At 47.0% G+C, this 23,775-nt stretch overlaps 1 protein-coding gene across 1 annotated transcript in view; it reads right to left on the minus strand.

Annotated features, from left to right (window-relative positions):
• Nucleotides 1-23,775, minus strand: part of LOC135527678 (plexin-B3-like) — a 194,238-nt gene that overhangs the window by 138,150 nt on the left and 32,313 nt on the right. Inside the window, 1 exon segment of the mRNA XM_064956165.1 lies at nucleotides 3,412-3,684. Coding sequence (XP_064812237.1) covers nucleotides 3,412-3,669 — 258 coding nt within the window. The 5' untranslated portion in view covers nucleotides 3,670-3,684.

Genomic DNA, 23,775 nt, shown 5'->3' on the forward strand with positions numbered 1-23,775 from the left:
ATTCCCTTTAAAGTGCACTACTTTTGACCAGGGCACTATATAGGGGACACTATATAGGGGACACTGTATAGGGGGTAGGGGACACTATACGAGGGATAGGGAACATTATATAAGGGATAGGGAACACTATATAGGGGACATTATATGAGGGATAGGGAACACTATATAGGGGATAGGGAACACTATATAGGGGAACACTGTATAAGGGATAGGGAACACTATATAGGGGACACTATATAAGGGATAGGGAACACTATATAGGGGACACTATATAAGGGATAGGGAACACTATATAGGGGACACTATATAAGGGATAGGGAACACTATACAGGGGACACTATATAAGGGATAGGGAACACTATATAGGGGACACTATATAAGGGATAGGGAACACTATATAGGGGATAGGGAACACTATACAGGGGACACTATATAAGGGATAGGGAACACTATATAGGGGAACACTATATAGGGGATAGGGAACACTATATAGGGGACACTATATAAGGGATAGGGAACACTATATAGGGGACACTATATAAGGGATAGGGAACACTATATAAGGGATAGGGAACACTATATAGGGGAACACTATATAGGGGATAGGGAACACTATATAGGGGACACTATATAAGGGATAGGGAACACTATATAGGGGAACACTATATAGGGGAACACTATATAGGGGATAGGGAACACTATATAGGGGACACTATATAAGGGATAGGGAACACTATATAGGGGAACACTATATAGGGGATAGGGAACACTATATAGGGGACACTATATAAGGGATAGGGAACACTATATAGGGGACACTATATAAGGGATAGGGGACACTATATAGGGGACACTATATAAGGGATAGGGAACACTATATAGGGGACACTATATAAGGGATAGGGAACACTATATAGGGGACACTATATAAGGGATAGGGGACACTATATAGGGGACACTATATAAGGGATAGGGAACACTATATAGGGGCCACTATATAAGGGATAGGGAACACTATATAGGGGACACTATATAAGGGATAGGGAACACTATACAGGGGACACTATATAAGGGATAGGGAACACTATACAGGGGACACTATATAAGGGATAGGGGACACTATATAGGGGACACTATATAAGGGATAGGGAACACTATATAGGGGACACTATATAAGGGATAGGGAACACTATATAGGGGACACTATATAAGGGATAGGGAACACTATACAGGGGACACTATATAAGGGATAGGGAACACTATATAGGGGACACTATATAGGGGATAGGGAACACTATACAGGGAACACTATATAAGGGATAGGGAACACTATACAGGGGACACTATATAAGGGATAGGGAACACTATATAGGGGACACTATATAAGGGATAGGGAACACTATATAGGGGACACTATATAAGGGATAGGGAACACTATATAGGGGACACTATATAAGGGATAGGGAACACTATATAGGGGAACACTATATAGGGGATAGGGAACACTATATAGGGGACACTATATAAGGGATAGGGAACACTATATAAGGGACACTATATAAGGGATAGGGAACACTATATAGGGGACACTATATAAGGGATAGGGAACACTATATAGGGGACACTATATAAGGGATAGGGAACACTATATAGGGGACACTATATAAGGGATAGGGAACACTATATAGGGGACACTATATAAGGGATAGGGAACACTATACAGGGGACACTATATAAGGGATAGGGAACACTATATAGGGGACACTATATAGGGGATAGGGAACACTATACAGGGAACACTATATAAGGGATAGGGAACACTATATAGGGGACACTATATAAGGGATAGGGAACACTATATAGGGGACACTATATAAGGGATAGGGAACACTATATAGGGGACACTATATAAGGGATAGGGAACACTATATAGGGGACACTATATAAGGGATAGGGAACACTATATAGGGGACACTATATAAGGGATAGGGAACACTATATAGGGGACACTATATAAGGGATAGGGAACACTATATAGGGGACACTATATAAGGGATAGGGAACACTATATAGGGGACACTATATAAGGGATAGGGGACACTATATAGGGGACACTATATAAGGGATAGGGGACACTATATAGGGGACACTATATAAGGGATAGGGGACACTATATAGGGGACACTATATAAGGGATAGGGAACACTATATAGGGGACACTATATAAGGGATAGGGAACACTATATAGGGGAACACTATATAGGGGAACACTATATAGGGGATGCTATATAGGGGATAGGGGACACTATACAGGGGACACTATACAGGGGAGAGGGGACACTATATAGGGGATAGGGAACACTATATAGGGGACACTATATGAGGGATAGGGAATACTATAAAGGGGGTAGGGAACATTATATAGGGGACATTATATGAGGGATAGGGAACACTATATAGGGGATAGGGAACACTATATAGGGGACACTATATGAGGGATAGGGAATACTATAAAGGGGGTAGGGAACACTATATAGGGGACACTATATAAGGGACAGGGGACACTATATAAGGGACACTGTATAGGGGATAGGGACACTATATAGGGGATAGGGGACACTATATGAGGGATAGGGAACACTGTATGAGGTATAGGGAACACTATATAGGGAACACTATATAAGGGACACTGTATAGGGGTTAGGGAACACTGTATAGGGGACACTGTATAGGGGTTAGGGAACACTGTATAGGGGACACTGTATAGGGGATAGGGAACACTATGTAGGGGACACTGTATAGGGGATAGGGGACACTATAGGGGATAGGGGACACTATGTAGGGGATAGGGAACACTATGTAGGGGACACTGTATAGGGGTAGGGGACACTGTATAGGGAACACTATGTAGGGGATAGGGAGCACTTTGTAGGGGACACTGTATAGGGGATAGGGGATAGGGAGCACTTTGTAGGGGACACTGTATAGGGGATAGGGGATAGGGGACACTGTAGGTGACACTGTATAGGGGATAGGGAACACTATGTAGGGGACTCTGTATAGGGGATAGGGGACACTGTATAGGGAACACTATGTAGGGGATAGGGAACACTATGTAGGGGTCACTGTATAGGGGATAGGGGACACTGTATAGGGAACACTATGTAGGGGATAGAGAACACTTTGTAGGGGACACTGTATAGGGGATAGGGTGCCATTTTGGGTCATAAAGAAACAACATATATAGTAGGAGCGGTTTCCCGGACAACGATTAAGCCTAGTCCTGGTCTAAAAAGAAAGCTCAGGGAGAATCTCCATCAAAAAGGCGTTTTGTTCCAGAACTCAGCTTATCTGTGTCTGGGAAACCACCCAATAGAGAGCTATAGACAAGTGATTTACAAACATTATTACCTGGAGGTCAGGGGACAGGTGGTAGAGATGGTTGACCGCCCCCACGTACAGATGACCAGACCTGGAGTCCAGGAGGAGGTGGCTGAGGGGAGATCCATCCAGGGAGAGGTGAGGGAAGGCCTGCCCAGCGTGAGAGGCCTTCTCTGGGTTAGGGTCCGGCTGGAGCTGGGTCAGGGCCTGGGGTTGTGGGGGCAGCAACAGTACCAGACACCACCACCAGGTGGCAAGGGGGAGCAGAGGGGGAGAAGCAGCTGGCATGGCACCAATTACCTGCTGGAGAAGAGAGGAGGAGAGGGAGAAGGAAAGGAAGAAGGAGAGGAAGGAGAGGAAGAAGGAAGAAGGGGAAAGAGGACAAGAAGGAGGAGAGGAAGGAGATGACAAACAACAGTAAGAGGAGATAGCTAGATTCACCTCAGACTCTTACCTACTATATCCTAACTAGGTTTTAGCCCAACCCTGTTCCTGGAGAGAGACCCTCCTGTAGGTTATAGCTCCAACCCTGTTCCTGGAGAGAGACCCTCCTGTAGGTTATAGCTCCAACCCTGTTCCTGGAGAGAGACCCTCCTGTAGGTTTTAACTCCAACCCTGTTCCTGGAGAGAGACCCTCCTGTAGGTTATAGCTCCAACCCTGTTCCTGGAGAGAGACCCTCCTGTAGGTTTTAACTCCAACCCTGTTCCTGGAGAGAGACCCTCCTGTAGGTTTTAACCCCAACCCTGTTCCTGGAGAGAGACCCTCCTGTAGGTTATAGCTCCAACCCTGTTCCTGGAGAGAGACCCTCCTGTAGGTTATAGCTCCAACCCTGTTCCTGGAGAGAGACCCTCCTGTAGGTTTTAACTCCAACCCTGTTCCTGGAGAGAGACCCTCCTGTAGGTTTTAACCCCAACCCTGTTCCTGGAGAGAGACCCTCCTGTAGGTTTTAGCCCAACCCTGTTCCTGGAGAGAGACCCTCCTGTAGGTTTTAACTCCAACCCTGTTCCTGGAGAGAGACCCTCCTGTAGGTTTTAACTCCAACCCTGTTCCTGGAGAGAGACCCTCCTGTAGGTTTTAACTCCAACCCTGTTCCTGGAGAGAGACCCTCCTGTAGGTTTTAACTCCAACCCTGTTCCTGGAGAGAGACCCTCCTGTAGGTTTTAACTCCAACCCTGTTCCTGGAGAGGGACCCTCCTGTAGGTTTTAACTCCAACCCATTTTGAATTCAGGCTGTAACAAGTCAAGGGGTATGAATCATTTCTGAAGGCACTTCATCTAAAAAAAATAAAAACCTTTAAAAACATATTCAAAGCTCTCCCACCTTCACATACACGACAGCAGCACAAGACCCCAGTGTGACAGGTGGGACTGAGGCAGCAACAGAAGACCCCAGTGTGACAGGTGGGACTGAGGCAGCAACAGAAGACCCTATAGTGACAGGTGGGGCTGAGGCAGCAACAGAAGACCCTATAGTGACAGGTGGGGCTGAGGCAGCAACAGAAGACCCCAGTGTGACAGGTGGGACTGAGGCAGCAACAGAAGACCCTATAGTGACAGGTGGGGCTGAGGCAGCAACAGAAGACCCTATAGTGACAGGTGGGGCTGAGGCAGCAACAGAAGACCCCAGTGTGACAGGTGGGACTGAGGCAGCAACAGAAGACCCTATAGTGACAGGTGGGACTGAGGCAGCAACAGAAGACCCTATAGTGACAGGTGGGGCTGAGGCAGCAACAGAAGACCCCAGTGTGACAGGTGGGACTGAGGCAGCAACAGAAGACCCTATAGTGACAGGTGGGGCTGAGGCAGCAACAGAAGACCCTATAGTGACAGGTGGGGCTGAGGCAGCAACAGAAGACCCTATAGTGACAGGTGGGACTGAGGCAGCAACAGAAGACCCTATAGTGACAGGTGGGACTGAGGCAGCAACAGAAGACCCTATAGTGACAGGTGGGACTGAGGCAGCAACAGAGGACCCTATAGTGACAGGTGGGACTGAGGCAGCAACAGAAGACCCTATAGTGACAGGTGGGGCTGAGGCAGCAACAGAAGACCCTATAGTGACAGCTGGGACTGAGGCAGCAACAGAAGACCCTATAGTGACAGATTGGGCTGAGGCTCAACAAAGGCCTTGTGTTCGTGAGAGAAAACAAGATCATGTTGTTTCGTCTTCCCACACATGATCGGGATGTTTTGATGCTGGTCCCAGAGAGTAACACACACCTGATAAAACACTTCAGAGCGTGTGTGTGTGTGTGTGTGTGTGTGTGTGTGTGTGTGTGTGTGTGTGTGTGTGTGTGTGTGTGTGTGCGCATCAACACGCGCAGCCCCTTGATACGAAACTTCTTGTTTTAGTCATGAAAGTAAACAGAAAGTGAAGTCTGCCAACAGTGACTCTGAAGACATAGATAAACACTAGAACAGAGGTACCATGAGAAGGACCAGGAGAAGAACGAGAGGGACCAGACCACAGACCGGGACAACACACCTGGGACCAGACCACAGACCGGGACAACACACCTGGGACCAGACCACAGACCGGGACAACACACCTGGGACCAGACCACAGACCGGGACAACACACCTGGGACCAGACCACAGACCGGGACAACACATCTGGAACCAGACTACAGAACAACACATCTGGGACCAGACTACAGAACAACACATCTGGGACCAGACTACAGAACAACACATCTGGACCAGACTACAGGACAACACATCTGGGACAACACATCTGGGACCAGACCACAGGACAACACATCTGGGACCAGACTACAGACCGGGACAACACACCTGGGACCAGACTACAGACCGGGACAACACACCTGGGACCAGACTACAGAACAACACACCTGGGACCAGACCACAGACCGGGACAACACACCTGGGACCAGACCACAGACCGGGACAACACACCTGGGACCAGACTACAGAACAACACACCTGGGACCAGACTACAGAACAACACATCTGGGACAACACATCTGGGACCAGACCACAGACCGGGACAACACACCTGGGACCAGACTACAGAACAACACATCTGGGACCAGACTACAGAACAACACATCTGGGACCAGACTACAGAACAACACATCTGGGACCAGACTACAGAACAACACATCTGGGACCAGACCACAGGACAACACACCTGGGACCAGACCACAGGACAACACACCTGGGACCAGACCACAGGACAACACACCTGGGACCAGACTACAGAACAACACATCTGGGACCAGACTACAGAACAACACATCTGGGACCAGACCACAGAACAACACATCTGGGACCAGACCACAGAACAACACATCTGGGACCAGACCACAGAACAACACATCTGGGACCAGACCACAGAACACCACATCTGGGACCAGACTACAGAACACCACACCTGGGACCAGACTACAGACCGGGACAACACATCTGGGACCAGACTACAGAACAACACATCTGGGACCAGACTACAGAACAACACATCTGGGACAACACATCTGGGACCAGACCACAGAACAACACATCTGGGACCAGACCACAGAACAACACATCTGGGACCAGACTACAGACCGGGACAACACACCTGGGACCAGACTACAGAACAACACATCTGGGACCAGACCACAGGACAACACATCTGGGACCAGACCACAGGACAACACACCTGGGACCAGACCACAGGACAACACACCTGGGACCAGACTACAGAACAACACATCTGGGACCAGACTACAGAACAACACATCTGGGACCAGACTACAGAACAACACACCTGGGACCAGACTACAGAACACCACACCTGGGACCAGACTACAGACCGGGACAACACATCTGGGACCAGACTACAGAACAACACATCTGGGACCAGACTACAGAACAACACATCTGGGACAACACATCTGGGACCAGACCACAGAACAACACATCTGGGACCAGACCACAGAACAACACATCTGGGACCAGACTACAGACCGGGACAACACATCTGGGACCAGACCACAGAACAACACATCTGGGACCAGACTACAGAACAACACATCTGGGACCAGACCACAGGACAACACACCTGGGACCAGACTACAGGACAACACATCTGGGACCAGACCACAGAACAACACATCTGGGACCAGACTACAGAACAACACACCTGGGACCAGACTACAGAACAACACATCTGGGACCAGACCACAGAACAACACGTCTGGGGCCAGACCACAGAACAACACATCTGGGACCAGACTACAGAACAACACATCTGGGACCAGACTACAGAACACCACACCTGGGACCAGACTACAGACCGGGACAACACATCTGGGACCAGACTACAGAACAACACATCTGGGACCAGACTACAGAACAACACATCTGGGACAACACATCTGGGACCAGACCACAGAACAACACATCTGGGACCAGACCACAGAACAACACATCTGGGACCAGACTACAGACCGGGACAACACACCTGGGACCAGACTACAGAACAACACATCTGGGACCAGACCACAGAACAACACATCTGGGACCAGACTACAGAACAACACATCTGGGACCAGACCACAGGACAACACACCTGGGACCAGACTACAGGACAACACATCTGGGACCAGACCACAGAACAACACATCTGGGACCAGACTACAGAACAACACACCTGGGACCAGACTACAGAACAACACATCTGGGACCAGACCACAGAACAACACGTCTGGGGCCAGACCACAGAACAACACATCTGGGACCAGACTACAGAACAACACATCTGGGACCAGACTACAGAACACCACACCTGGGACCAGACTACAGACCGGGACAACACATCTGGGACCAGACTACAGAACAACACATCTGGGACCAGACTACAGAACAACACATCTGGGACAACACATCTGGGACCAGACCACAGAACAACACATCTGGGACCAGACCACAGAACAACACATCTGGGACCAGACTACAGACCGGGACAACACACCTGGGACCAGACTACAGAACAACACATCTGGGACCAGACCACAGAACAACACATCTGGGACCAGACTACAGAACAACACATCTGGGACCAGACCACAGGACAACACACCTGGGACCAGACTACAGGACAACACATCTGGGACCAGACCACAGAACAACACATCTGGGACCAGACTACAGAACAACACACCTGGGACCAGACTACAGAACAACACATCTGGGACCAGACCACAGAACAACACGTCTGGGGCCAGACCACAGAACAACACATCTGGGACCAGACTACAGGACAACACACCTGGGACCAGACTACAGAACAACACATCTGGGACCAGACCACAGAACAACACATCTGGGACCAGACCACAGAACACCACATCTGGGACCAGACCACAGAACACCACATCTGGGACCAGACCACAGAACAACACATCTGGGACCAGACCACAGAACAACACATCTGGGACTAGACTACAGGACAACACATCTGGGACCAGACTACAGGACAACACATCTGGGACTAGACTACAGAACAACACATCTGGGACTAGACTACAGGACAACACATCTGGGACCAGACTACAGGACAACACATCTGGGACCAGACTACAGAACAACACATCTGGGACCAGACTACAGAACACCACATCTGGGACCAGACTACAGAACACCACATCTGGGACCAGACTACAGAACACCACATCTGGGACTAGACTACAGAACAACACATCTGGGACCAGACTACAGAACAACACATCTGGGACCAGACTAACTAATACTTCGGACTTGATTCATTTCTCGTTTGGCAGTAAAATTATTAGAACAAAACCACGTTTACTTTTGCTGCATAGAGCTCTCTCCTCCCTCCTACCCCAAAGTCCAGGGGCTTATCGGCAGACTGCAAGCTGGCTTTATCAACCAATGTGTTGAATATCATTTCACTTTCAAAAACACAACAAAATAATATTCTCGATGAGGACACGGAGGGAGTAGAGGACTAAGAGAGAGAGAGAGGTTCATCTTTAATTTATGTTGCAGAGCAGAGACGTCTCAGGGCTCTAGATATGAAAGAGAAAGGGGTTCGTTCCAAATGACATACTATTCCGTATATAGTACACTACTTTTGACCAGGGTCCCTATCAGGGTGAATTGCCCTAACATGATCAGTATACGCATGCCATGTTCATCTCTTCTCCCTTTCACCTTCAAACGGGTCTTCCACTAGTTAGAACGGACAGTTTGCAACGCTATTTCACTTAAGGCCCTCCGTTGTGTAACAGCATCCATGATCCCATTCTGTAAGAAGGCATCAGAGCGAGGAACTTCTCACCTTTATTGACGGGCTCCACACACAGAGCCCGTTGATAATACCAACACACTGAGGTAGAGAGAGTGAGACACTTCATCAAGTGTTGTCGGGGCGTGAGCAGTGCAAGTCTCTCGCGGTGCAGCACGATTCATTCAAAAGTTCTGAAGACAAAGTTAGTGTAGCGTGTCCAGTGTCGCGCGTCCAGTGTCGCGTGCCTGTTAGACTGTCTCTCACTGCAACACACATTCAAAAAGTGCTATTAGCAGCAGTCTCGTGCTATTAGCAGCAGTCTCAGCAGAGTACAGGAGGGAGGTCGACCCAGTGTCAAAACAACCCATTTGACAGTACAGGAGGTCGACCCAGTGTCAAAACAACCCATTTGACAGTACAGGAGGTCGACCCAGTGTCAAAACAACCCATTTGACAGTACAGGAGGTCGACCCAGTGTCAAAACAACCCATTTGACAGTACAGGAGGTCGACCCAGTGTCAAAACAACCCATTTGACAGCGTGAAGTTTGACTGAGCTGCTTTTGCAATATCAGCACTCAGCCCTTCTCTCTTCTCTTACATGGTAATAGAGTCCTGCGGCTAAGAGACACAACAAAGATCTGGTGACTGACTGAGGGGGGTAGAGCGAGAGAGCAGAGGAGGGGGGTAGAGCGAGAGAGCAGAGGAGGGGGGTAGAGCGAGAGAGAGGTGGGGGGAGCGAGAGGGGAAGAGCGAGAGAGGAGGGGGTAGAGCGAGAGAGGAGGGTAGAGCGAGAGGGCAGAGGAGGGGGTAGAGCGAGAGGGGAGGGGGTAGAGCGAGAAGGGAGGGGGTAGAGCGAGAGGGGAGGGTAGAGCGAGAGGGGAGGGTAGAGCGAGAGGGGAGGGTAGAGCGAGAGGGGAGGGTAGAGCGAGAGAGGAGGGTAGAGCGAGAGAGGAGGGTAGAGCGAGAGAGGAGGGTAGAGCGAGAGAGGAGGGTAGAGCGAGAGAGGAGGGTAGAGCGAGAGAGCAGAGGGGGTAGAGCGAGAGAGCAGAGGGGGGTAGAGCGAGAGAGCAGAGGGGGGTAGAGCGAGAGAGCAGAGGGGGTAGAGCGAGAGAGCAGAGGGGGTAGAGCGAGAGAGCAGAGGGGGTAGAGCGAGAGAGAGGTGGGGGGAGAGCGAGAGAGAGGTGGGGGAGAACGAGAGAGAGGTGGGGGGAGAACGAGAGAGGTGGGGGGAGAGCGAGAGAGGTGGGGGGAGAGCGAGAGAGGGTTGGGGGGCGAGAGAGGAGGGGGGGGCGAGAGAGGAGGGGGGAGCGAGAGAGGTTGGGGGAGCGAGAGAGGGTTGGGGGAGCGAGAGAGGAGGGAGGGGGGGAGCGAGAGAGGAGGGTTGGGGGGAGCGAGAGAGGAGGGGGGTAAAGAGGAAAATTATATTTTCCAAATTATAGAGGAAAGTAAGTATTTGGTCAATAACAAAAGTTTCTCAATACTTTGTTATATACCCTTTGTTGGCAATGACAGAGGTCAAACGTTTTCTGTAAGTCTTCACAAGGTTTTCACACACTGTTGCTGGTATTTTGGCCCATTCCTCCATGCAGATTTCCTCTAGAGCTGTTGCTGGGTAACACGGACTTTCAACTCCCTCCAAAGATTTTCTATGGGGTTAAGATCTGGAGACTGGCTAGGCCACTCCAGGACCTTGAAATGCTTCTTACGAAGCCACTCCTTCGTTGCCCGGGCAGTGTGTTTGGGATCATTGTCATGCTGAAAGACCCAGCCACGTTTCATCTTCAATGCCCTTGCTGATGGAAAGTTTTCACTCAAACAAAATCTCACGATACATGGCCCCATTCATTCTTTCCTTTACATGGATCAGTCGTCCTGGTCCCTTTGCAGAAAAACAGCCCCACAGCATGATGTTTCCACCCCCATGCTTCACAGTAGGTATGGTGTTCTTTGGATGCAACTCAGCATTCTTTGTTCTCCAAACACGACGAGTTGAGTTTTTACAAAAAAGTTATATTTTGGTTTCATCTGACCATATTACATTCTCCAATCTTCTACTGGATCATCCAAATGCTCTCTAGCAAAGTTCAGACAGGCCTTGACATGTACTGGCTTAAGCAGGGGGACACGTCTGGCACTGCAGGATTTGAGTCCCTGGCGGCGTAGTGTGTTACTGATGGTAGGCTTTGTTACTTTTTCATTGAGAAGTGGCTGCCATGCAGAGTAACTATGTTCCTCCATGAATCTCATCGTTCACCTGCTTTGTGATGGACAGAGGTACTGTCTGGTCAGCATTATGATGTATGATGTATGATAGCCAGAAATATTGCTTGTTTGTAAGTGACCAAATACTTATTTTTCACCATAATTTGCAAATAAATTCATTAAAAATCCTGCAATGTGATTTCTGGATTTTGTCCCTCATTTTGTCTGTCATAGTTGAAGTGTACCGATGATGAAAATTACAGGCCTCTCTCATCTTTCTAAGTGGGAGAACTTGCACAATTGGTGGCTGACTAAATACTTGTTTGCCCCACTAAGTATATTTTAGCAACTACATTGACTTTTGATACTTAAGTACATTAAAAACCAAAGACTTTTACTCAAGTAGTATTTTACTGCATTGTCGTTTTTAGAGAATTTGGCAGTGTGTCCAACCGGCCTCCCAACCACAGACCAGGACCTCTACATCCAGCTTCCTGTGGGATCGTCTGAGACCAGCCACCCAAGACCGCTGATGAAAACTGTGGATTTGCACAACTGAAGAATTTCTGCAGAAACCGTCTCAGGGAAGCTCATCCGCGTGCTCACCGTCCCCATCAGGGCAGTTCAGCATCGTAACTGACTTCAGTGGGGAAATGCGCACCTTCGATGGCCACTGGCACGCTGGAGAAGTGTGCTCTTCACGGCTGAATACGGGTTTCAACTGTACCAGGCAGATGGCAGATAGTGTTGAGTGGTTTGCTGATGTCAACATTATGAACAGAGTGCCCCATGGTTATGGTATGGGCAGGCATAAGCTACGGATAACATACACAGTTGCAATTTGATTCAATCAATTTTGCAGAGATTTTTTATTGATACCGTGACGAGATCCTGAGGCTCATTGTCGTGCCATTCATCCACCACCATCACCTCACGTTTCAGCATTATAATGCACAGCCCCATGTCACAAGGATCTGGACACAATTACTGGAAGCTGAACTGGTTTTCATGGGGTAAATGGTCACACCAGATACTGACTGGTTTTCATGGGGTAAATGGGGGTCACACCAGTTACTGACTTGTTTTCATGAGGTAAATGGTGGTCACACCAGATACTGACTGGTTTTCATGAGGCAAATGGTCACACCAGATACTGACTGGTTATCTGATCCACACCTTTACCTTTTATTTGTAGAAATCTTCTGAAATTGTTGCATGTTCCTCGTTCCACAGAACTCCAGTAATTACACAGACACTGCCGACACTGACAGACAGACACACTCAAAGCACGTGAGACCGATAAAAACCCCCACAGACAAACAATAAATCTGAAGTACACCCTCGCACAAAAGAGAGAAGCAGCAGAACAATCCTTTGAAGGTATTCGGTAGGCAGACACACGCTGAGACACTACAGAACAGACTGTCCGTGCTGCCCATGTTGCTGAGACTCAGCTCGGCTCTGTGTGTTCAGCACAGGAAGCCACCATTAGTACAATCTGCCTTTCTTTATGAGAGCTGGTTCCACTCGCCTGGCTTCATGCAACAACAACAAACATTTCTATATCTTTGCTGTGTGTTTTCTGTGTAGATTATATATTTTCTATTATAATTGAACATGGGTCAAATGGGAGGAGGCGGATGTTCCCTTTAGGTAAGCATAACATCTATTTCTACATTGGTCTGAGACAAGGTAGGTCTCAGCTACTATGTTCTTGCCCATTGTTTGTCTTAAGGAGAAACACCACTGGAGCTGGGGTTTAGATGATGCAATGATCATTTGGGTCAATGTTAGAAGTAACTTAAGGAAGGAATGCTCACTGTGAGACTCCTGAATAACTATCAAGTTTAATTGTCTAGGATTTAAAAGGTTGAGTAAGCCTCTCTACGAAGACATATCGTCTGGGGCTTAAAGGTGGAGGAAGCCTCTCTACGAAGTCCTATTGTCTGGGGCTTAAAGGTGGAGGAAGCCTCTCTACGAAGTCCTATTGTCTGGGGCTTAAAGGTGGAGGAAGCCTCTCTACGAAGTCCTATTGTCTGGGGCTTAAAGGTGGAGGAAGCCTCTCTACGAAGTCCCATTGTCTGGGGCTTAAAGGTGGAGGAAGCCTCTCTACGAAGTCCCATTGTCTGGGGCTTAAAGGTGGAGGAAGCCTCCCTACGAAGTCCTATTGTCTGGGGCTTAAAGGTGGAGGAAGCCTCCCTACGAAGTCCTATTGTCTGGGGCTTAAAGGTGGAGGAAGCCTCCCTACGAAGTCCTATTGTCTGGGGCTTAAAGGTGGAGGAAGCCTCGCTACGAAGTCCTATTGTCTGGGGCTTAAAGGTGGAGGAAGCCTCCCTACGAAGTCCTATTGTCTGGGGCTTAAAGGTGGAGGAAGCCTCCCTACGAAGTCCTATTGTCTGGGGCTTAAAGGTGGAGGAAGCTACAGAGATGCTTGTCCTTCTGGAAGGTTCTCACATCTCCACAGATGAACTCTATCAGAGTGACCAGCGGGTCTTGGTCACATCCCTGACCAAGGCCCTTCTGCCCAGATTGCTCAGAATTGGCCTGACGGCCAGTTGGCCGTATATTTCTTTACCCCAGTTCTCCCAATTTCGTTGTATACAATTGGTATATATAGCCTTCTCGTCGCTGCAACTCCCATACAGACTCGGGAGAGGTGAAGGTCGAGAGTTGTGCGTCCTCCGAAACACAACCAAGCCACACTTCTTCTTGACACAATGCCCACTTAACCCAGAAGCCAGCCGCACCAATGTGTTAGAGGAAACACCGTAACACCTGGCGACCATGTCAGCGTGCACTGCGTCTGGCCCGCCGCAAGGAGTCGCTAGAGCACGATGGGACAAGAACATCTCTGCCGGCCAAACCCTCCCCTAACCCGGGGGTCTCCCGGTCGAGGCCGGCTGCGACGGAGCCTGGACTCAAACCCAGAATCTCTAATGGCACAGCTAGCACTGTGATGCAGTGCCTTAGACCACTGCACCACTTGGGAGGCCCCGCAAGGAAGATTTTTGGTGGTTCCAAACTTCTTCCATTTATGAATGATGGAGGCCACTGTGTTCTTGGAGACCTTCAATGCTGCAGAAATGTTTTGGTACCCTTCCCCAGATCTGTGCCTCGACACAATCCTGTCTCGGAGCTCTACGGACAATTCCTTAGACCTCATGGCTTGGTTTTTGATCTGTCAACTGTGGGACCTTATGTGTGTGCCTTTCAAATCATGCCCAATTAATTTAAATGTACCACAGGTGAACTCCAATCAAGTTGTAGAAACATCTTAAGGATGATCAATAGAAACAGGAAGCACCTGAGCTCAATTTTGTTGAGTCTCATAGCAGAGGGTCTGAATACTGATGTAAAAAAATATTTTTATACATTTGCTAATATTTCTAAAAAACAGTTTTTGCTTTGTCATTATGGGGTAGTGTGTGTAGAATGATGAAGAAAAAAGAACTACTTAATAATTTTAGAATAAGGCTGTAACTTAACAAAATGTGGAAAAAGTCAAGGGGTCTGAATACTTTCCGAATGCACTGTACACCCATAGCTCATCTCTTGGCAGTAGTACTGTAGACTACTTTATCACTGACCTCAAACCAGTCTCTTAGCGTGTTTACAGTCAGCCCACTGACACACCTATCAGATCACAGCAAATGTGATTTTACATTGGATGCAAGTAGAGACTCAGAGCTACAACATGGTATATCATACACTACAGTTGAGGAACAATGGTATATCATACACTACAGTTGAGGAACAATGGGAAAGTAATTCTGCTTTGAAAGTTGATAAACATGTAAAAATCACTTTTCAGAAAATGGCCCTTGAATGTTTTGGTAGACCTACTGGAGAGCTCTTCTTTGTCTACACCGACTCCACCCATCTTTAAGGACTCACATGTGGGGCCATGTAGTAAACAACCAAAGATTTCAAGACTACAAGACTAAATCGTAAATTCAATCTGGAGTGTTCGCTCTTGGAGCGTTCAGAGCGCACACTGGACGCTCTGGTTGAGGAGTAGAGTTGATCCAAGCATTCTGACCTAACAGCAGCAGACAAGCACCCAAGCTAACTGGCTAACGTTGGCTAGCTACTTCCAAGTGAGAGAACAGCTTTACTTGTCCTAGCAGAGCTGGTTGGCTGTTTTCATGTCACCCAGAGCGTTGGTGACTAACTGTGTTGCTGTCAACAATTTAATTACGTTTTTTTGCCAATGTTTACTGACAGGCCATATTCAACAGGTGTTGAGCGTTCGTAAATTCATCAGTTATTCTGCTCTCTGGCGCACAGACGAGAGTGCTCTGAAATCAGAGTAGATAGAGAGAATTTACCAGCTATGTCTGTCGACAGATGTCGAAGTGACATCAACATTCTATTGAAATCCTTACTTGTAGAGTGGAGTCTTTTGTTTAGACATGTAGCTAGCGAAATAATGAACCATAATCCCAACTCATGATGTTACTACCCTGCATGAATCTGCAGGTAGCTAACCAACCAGGTTCAATGTTAGCTAGCTATCTTACCCATATACATGAGTGAACACTTCTCCCTCACGGATGGTTGCCCTTTAGTTTGAAGATGTGATCCGGAGACAGATGTTTTATACAACAGTGTGTTCTCCTTTTTACTCTGTCTGCAAATTTGCAATAAAACGCCTGAATTTTCTCCATCTCCTTAGCTATCATACTCTAATTCCGCTGACTTCAAAACACGGTCCTCTAAAAAGTTGAGAGCAACACTAATGCAGTTCTACTACGTGATATCTTTTTTTTTATGCATTAGACAGTATCTCCTGGCTCAAATAGACAGAAGTGTGCTATATGACAAACCAATCCGAACTCATCTCTCACCATGTCCAGCCCATCCATTATCTCAGCCAATCATGGCTAGCGGGAAGGTTCCTGACTTTTTACTTTTTACAGTGCCTAAACAAACTAGTTTGGTGCGGCAGGGTAGCCTAGTGGTTAGAGCGTTTGACTAGTAACCGAAAGGTTGCAAGTACGAATCCCCGAGCTGACAAGGTACAAATCTGTCGTTCTGCCCTTGAACAGGCAGTTAACCCACTGTTCCTAGGCCGTCATTGAAAATAAGAATTTGTTCTTAACTGACTTGCCTAGTAAAATAAAGAAAAAATTAAATTGTAATTTAACAATTTTATTTGTAGTATTTACAGATGGCATACAAGTTTGTTATTAAGGCACATGAAAGTTCACGTTTCAGAAGGCATTTCTGTATTTTTGACCCCTTTTTATCCCCAATTTTGTGATATCCAAATTGGTAGTTACAGTCTTGTCCCATTGCTGCAACTCCCGTACGGACTCGAGAGAGACGAAGGTTGAGAACCATGCATCTTGATAAAAACTATTTTTAGTTTACTGTGAACTAGTGACGCGCGACATATGACTAGTTTCCTGAAACGATTGAACGATCTGAATCAGATTCCAATTGGCTTAACTTCTTCAAGATAGGGGGCAGCATTTTCCCTTTTGCAAAATCAACTTCCTGCTACTCATCCCCAGAAGATAAGATATGCATATTAGCAGTAGATCTGGATAGAAAACATTGAAGTTTCTAAAACTGTTTGAATCATGTCTGAGTATAACAGAACTTATGGAGCAGGCAAAACCCAGAGGACAAACCATTCAGATTTATTTATTTTTGTCACTGTCTATTCAATGGGTTTTCATTGGGATCCAGATTTCTAAGGGACTTGTTTTCAGTTCCTACTGCTTCAACTGGATGTCACCGGTCTTTAGAAATTGGTTGAGGTTATTCCTTTGTGTAATGAAGAGGTACAGCCATCTTGAATGAGTGTCACTTGAAGTGCACTTTTTGAGAAGGCGCATGACTCGAAAAGTAGCGTCAGTTTGTCTTCTTCCTGTATTGAACACATCCCGTCTTCAATTTGATCGATTATTAACGTTTAACTTCTTGGATATAGGGGGCGCAATTTTAATTTTTGGATGAAAAACGTTCCCGTTTTAAACAAGATATTTTGTCACGAAAAGATGCTCGACTATGCATATAATTGACAGCTTTGGAAAGAAAACACTCTGACGTTTCCAAAACTGCAAAGATATTGTCTGTGAGTGCCACAGAACTGATGTTACAGGCGAAACCCAGATAAAGATCCAATCAGGAAGTGCCGCATTTTTTGAAACAGCCTCATGCCAATGACTCCTTATATGGCTGTGAAGGAGCTAGGAGTCAGCTTACGTTTTCCACGTTTTCCCCAAGGTGTCTGCAGCATTGTGACGTCTTTTTAGGCATTTCCATTGGAGAATGTTGTAAGAGAAAATATAGGTTACAGGTTATAGGTTGTAAGAGAAAATATTAGGGCGAGTGGACGCATGGTGTCTCCCGGAGAAAACGTTGCGTAAAATACTGAGGTAGCCATTTTTCCAATAGTTTCTTATGAGAAACCAACTGCCTCCACGGATATATTATTGAATACATATGTTAAAAACACTTTGAGGATGGATCCTAAACAACGTTTGCCGTGTTTCGGTCGATATTATGGAGCAAATTTTGAAAAAAGTTTGCCGTTATAGTTGAAGTATTTTCGGTCGATTTCTCAGCCAAGCAGGATGAACAAACGTGACGTTTTTCGCCACTCCAAAAATATTATTTTTGGAAAAAAGGAGCATTTGCTATCTAACTGGGAGTCTCCTGAGTGAAAGCATCTGAAGTTCTTCAAAGGTAAATGATTTAATTTGGTTGCTTTTCTTATTTTCGTGAAAATGTTGCCTGCTGCCAGCACAGCCTAGCATAGCATTATGCCATGCTAAACTTACACAAATGCTCTTCTAGCGCTGGCTGTAACGCATATTTTGAAAATCTGAGATGACAGTGTTGTTAACAAAAGGCTAAGCTTGTGTTTCAATATATTTATTTAATTTCTTTTGCGATTTTCATGAATAGGAAACGTTGCGTTATGGTAATGAGCTTGAGGCTATGATTACGCTCCCGGTTACGGGATTGCTCGTCGCTAGAGGTTAAAAATACCTAAAGTTGTATTACAAAAGTAGTTTGAAACGTTTTGGCAAAGTTTACAGGTAATTTTGTAGTGACGTTGTGCAAATTGGAAGCTGTACTTTTCTGGATCAAACGCGCCAAATAAATGGACATTTAGGATATATATGGACAGAATTAATCGAACAAAAGGACCATTTGTGATGTATATGGGACATATTGGAGTGCCAACAGAAGAAGCTCGTCAAAGGTAAGGCATGATTTATATTTTATTTCTGCGTTTTGTGTAGCACCTGCAAGGGTTGAAATATTATTTCTCTCTTTGTTGACATTGTGCTATCATCAGATAATAGCTTCTTATGCTTTCTCCGAAAAGCCTTTTTGAAATCTGACATGTTGGCTGGATTCATGAGTGTAGCTATAATTTCGTATCTTACATGTGTGACTTAATGAAAGTTAGATTTTTATAGTATTTTATTTGAATTTGGCGCTCTGCATTTTCCCTGGCTATTGGCCAAGTGGGACGCAAGCGTCCGGCCTTTCCCAGAGAGGTTCAAGTCTAACATCATCCTCAAATTTTTTGGAACCAAGGACTGATCACCCCAAACCCAATAACTACCGTGGGATATGCGTCAAGGGCAACCTTGGGAAAATCCTCTGCATTATCATTAACAGCAGAAATGTGGATTTTCTCAGTAAAAACAATGTGCTGAGAAAATGTCAAATTAGCTTTTTAAGACTTGAATCAGTTATAGAACCCTTTGCCCTTTATGGTTGTGAGGTCTGGAGTCCATTCACCAACCAAGAATTCACAAAAAATGGGACAAACAAAAAATTTAGAGACTGCATGCAGAATTCTGCAAAAATATCCACTGTCTACAATGTAAAACACAAAATCATGCACGCAGAGTAGAATATTATCAATGATCAAAATCCAGAAAGTAGCCGTTAAATTCTACAACCACCTAAAAGGAAGTGATTCCCAAACCTTCCATAACAAAGCCATCACCTACAGAGAGATGAACCTGGAGAAGAGTCCCATAAGCAAACACACCCTACAGAGCCCCAGGACAGCAACACAATTAGACCCAACCAAACCATGAGAAAACAAAAAGATAATTACTTGACAATTTGGAAAGGGAAAAGAGAAGACATGAGAAAATTAGAAACAAGAGAGAAAGAGTGAATGTTTAAATGACAGCGAGAAAGAGAAACAAGGGATTAGTGAAGTAACCTCCTGCATATTTGATCCCCCCACACCGAGAGGAGAGAACAGGAGCAGTGTGTGTGTGTGTGTGTGTGTGTGTGTGTGTGTGTGTGTGTGTGTGTGTGTGTGTGTGTGTGTGTGTGTGTGTGTGTAGTCAGTCAGTGTCCTTGGTAATAAACTAACCACCTCTCCCTCGATTTCTGTTCTCTACTTCTCTGTTTTGTTTCCTTGTCACATTTTAATATCTATTCATCTCCGTCCCCCACTTCCCTCTCTCATCCACCCTCCCCTCCCCCAAGCTCTCTCCTCCTGCTGACCTCTCTCCTCCCCCAACCCCCTCCCCCTGCCTTCTCCCCTCCTCGCTCTCCCCCTCTCCTCCCCCCCGCCCCCCTCTCTCCTACCCCTGCCCCCCTCTCTCCCTCCTCCCCTCTCTTTGGCTCGGCCTGGACTGCCCGCCATTTATGGCTCGGCCTGGGATGGACTGCCCGCCATTTATGGCTCGGCCTGGGATGGACTGCCCGCCATTTATGGCTCGGCCTGGACTGGCCTGCCCGCCATTTATGGCTCGGCCTGGACTGGACTGGACTGCCCGCCATTTATGGCTCGGCCTGGACTGGACTGGACTGCCCGCCATTTATGGCTCGGCCTGGACTGGACTGCCCACCATTTATGGCCTGGACTGCCCACCATTTATGGCCTGGACTGGACTGCCCACCATTTATGGCCTGGACTGGACTGCCCACCATTTCACCACAATGTGTGTCAGGGTGATAAACATGATAGTAACACTATCAATTACCAAATATATTTCCCTTACTCACAGTCTATCCCCACTCTCTGTGTCCCAAATGGAAAGCTATTTCCCCGAGTCACTGGGTGTTCCTCAATATTCATACTACTGTGCTCCACAATCTCAGGCTCCACGTGCATTCTCCGAGGACATTATCGTGAAGAGGAGTGTGGTGAACAGATAAAACATTTGAGAACCACTCCCCCCTACTGTATTACCTCACACTGAGCAGCACTCCCCCTACTGTATTACCTCACGCTGAGCAGCACTCCCCCTACTGTATTACCTCACGCTGAGCAGCACTCCCCTTACTGTATTACCTCAGCACTCCCCCTACTGTATTACCTCACGCTGAGCAGCACTCCCCCTACTGTATTACCTCACGCTGAGCAGCACTCCCCCTACTGTATTACCTCACGCTGAGCAGCACTCCCCCTACTGTATTACCTCACTCTGAGCAGCACTCCCCCTACTGTATTACCTCACGCTGAGCAGCCCTCCCCCTACTGTATTACCTCACACTGAGCAGCACTCCCCCTACTGTATTACCTCACGCTGAGCAGCCAACCAACCAACCCATCTAGCAATCTTCCAACCAACCTACCTACTCACCCATCCATCTACCAACCAACCCACCCATCAAGCAATCTACCAACCAAGCTACCTACCTAGCAATCTACAAATCTGCCAACCAAGCAGCCCATCTACCTAGCAATCTACCAAGCAAGCAGCCCATCTACCTAGCACTCTACCAAGCAAGCAGCCCATCTACCTAGCAATCTACCAAGCAAGCAGCCCATCTACCTAGCAATCTACCAAGCAAGCAGCCCATCTACCTAGCAATCTACCAAGCAAGCAGCCCATCTACCTAGCAATCTACCAAGCAAGCAGCCCATCTACCTAGCAATCTACCAAGCAAGCAGCCCATCTACCTAGCAATCTACCAAGCAAGCAGCCCATCTACCTAGCAATCTACCAAGCAAGCAGCCCATCTACCTAGCAATCTACCAAGCAAGCAGCCCATCTACCTAGCAATCTACCAAGCAAGCAGCCCATCTACCTAGCAATCTACCAAGCAAGCAGCCCATCTACCTAGCAATCTACCAAGCAGCCCATCTACCTAGCAATCTACCAAGCAGCCCATCTACCTAGCAATCTACCAACCAGCAAACCTAGCAACCAACCTACCTACCAATCAACCTACCTACCTACCTAGGAATCTACCAACCAACCTAGCAATCTACCTACCTACCAACCAACCAACCAATCTACCAACCAACCTACCCATATAGCAATCTACCTACCAACAAACCTACCCAGCCATCCATCCATCAACCTACCTACCTACCAACCAATCGACCTACCTATCCATCTACCAAGCTACCTCCCAATCTACCAACCAACTAACATACCTATCCATCCATCCAACCTACCTATATACAAACCAACCCATCTAGCAATCTACCAACCAAGCTACCTACCTAGCAATCTACCAACCAAGCTACCTAACTAGCAATCTACCAATCAAGCTACCTACTTAGCAATCTGCCAACCAAACAACACACCCATCTAGCAATCTGCCAACCAACCAACCTACCCATCTAGCAGTCTACCAACCAACCAACCTACCTAGCAAGCAATCTACCAACAAACCAACCCATCTACCAAACAACTATCCAACCCATCCATCCATCCACCAACCTACCTACTTACCTACACATCCATCCACCTATGTACCAACCAACCTACTTATGCATCCACCCACCCACCCATCCATCCATCCACCCACCCGCCTACCCACCCATCCGCCTACCCATCCGCCAACCACCAATCCACCAACCACCTATCCATCCATCCATCCATCCACCAATCCATCCACCCACCAATCCATCCATCCATCCACCCACCCATCCACCAACCACCCACCTACCCATCCATCCGCCTACCCATCCATCCATTCACCTATCCATCCATCCATCCATCCATCCATCCATCCACCAACCAACCTCTGGCAATCTACCAACCAACCTATCCATCGATCTACGTACCTACCTACAGTGCATTCGGAAAGTATTCAGACCCCTTGACTTTTTCCACATTTTGTTACGTGACAGCTTTAATCAATCTACACACGCCATAATGACATCACAATACCCCATAATGACATCACAATAGCCAGTAATGACAAAGAAAACAGGTCTTTAGAAATTGTTGCAAATGTATAAGACTTTAAAAACAGAAATACCTTTACATAATTATTCAGACCCTTTACTATGAGAATCGAAGCTCAGGTGTTTCCTGTTTCCATTGATCATCCTTGAGATGTTTCTACAACTTGATCGAAGTCCACCTGTGGTAAATTCAATTGATTGGACATGATTTGGAAAGGCACACGCCTGTCTATATAAGGTCCCACAGTTGACAGTGCATGTCAGATCTGGGGAAGGGTACCATAATAGTTCTGCAGTATTGAAGGTCCTCAAGAACACAATGTCCTCCATCATTCTTAAATGGAAGAGGTTTGGAACCACCAAGATTCTTCCTAGAGCTGGCCGCCCGGCCAAACTGAGCAATCGGGGGAGAAGGGCCGTGGAAGTGACAAAAAACCCAATGGTCAATGACAGAGCTCCAGAGATCCTCTGTGGAGATGGGAGAACCTTCCAGAAGGACAACCATCTCTGCAGCACTCCAGCAAATCAGGCCTTTATGGTAGAGTGGTCAGATGGAAGCAGCTCCTCATTAAAAAGGCACATGATAGCACACTTAGAGTTTACCAAAACATACCTAAAGTCTCTCAGACCATTAGAAACAAGATTCTCTGGTCTGATGAAACCAAGACTCTTTGGCCTGAATGCCAGGCGTCTGCCTGCGGTTGTGAGGCCGGTTGTACTCACTGCAAAAGTCTCTAAAATGACGTTGGAGGTGTCTTATGGTAGAGAAATTAACATTACATTTCTCGGACAAGAGCTC

Source organism: Oncorhynchus masou, chromosome 33 (assembly GCF_036934945.1).
Source record: "Oncorhynchus masou masou isolate Uvic2021 chromosome 33, UVic_Omas_1.1, whole genome shotgun sequence".
NCBI lineage: Eukaryota > Metazoa > Chordata > Actinopteri > Salmoniformes > Salmonidae > Oncorhynchus > Oncorhynchus masou.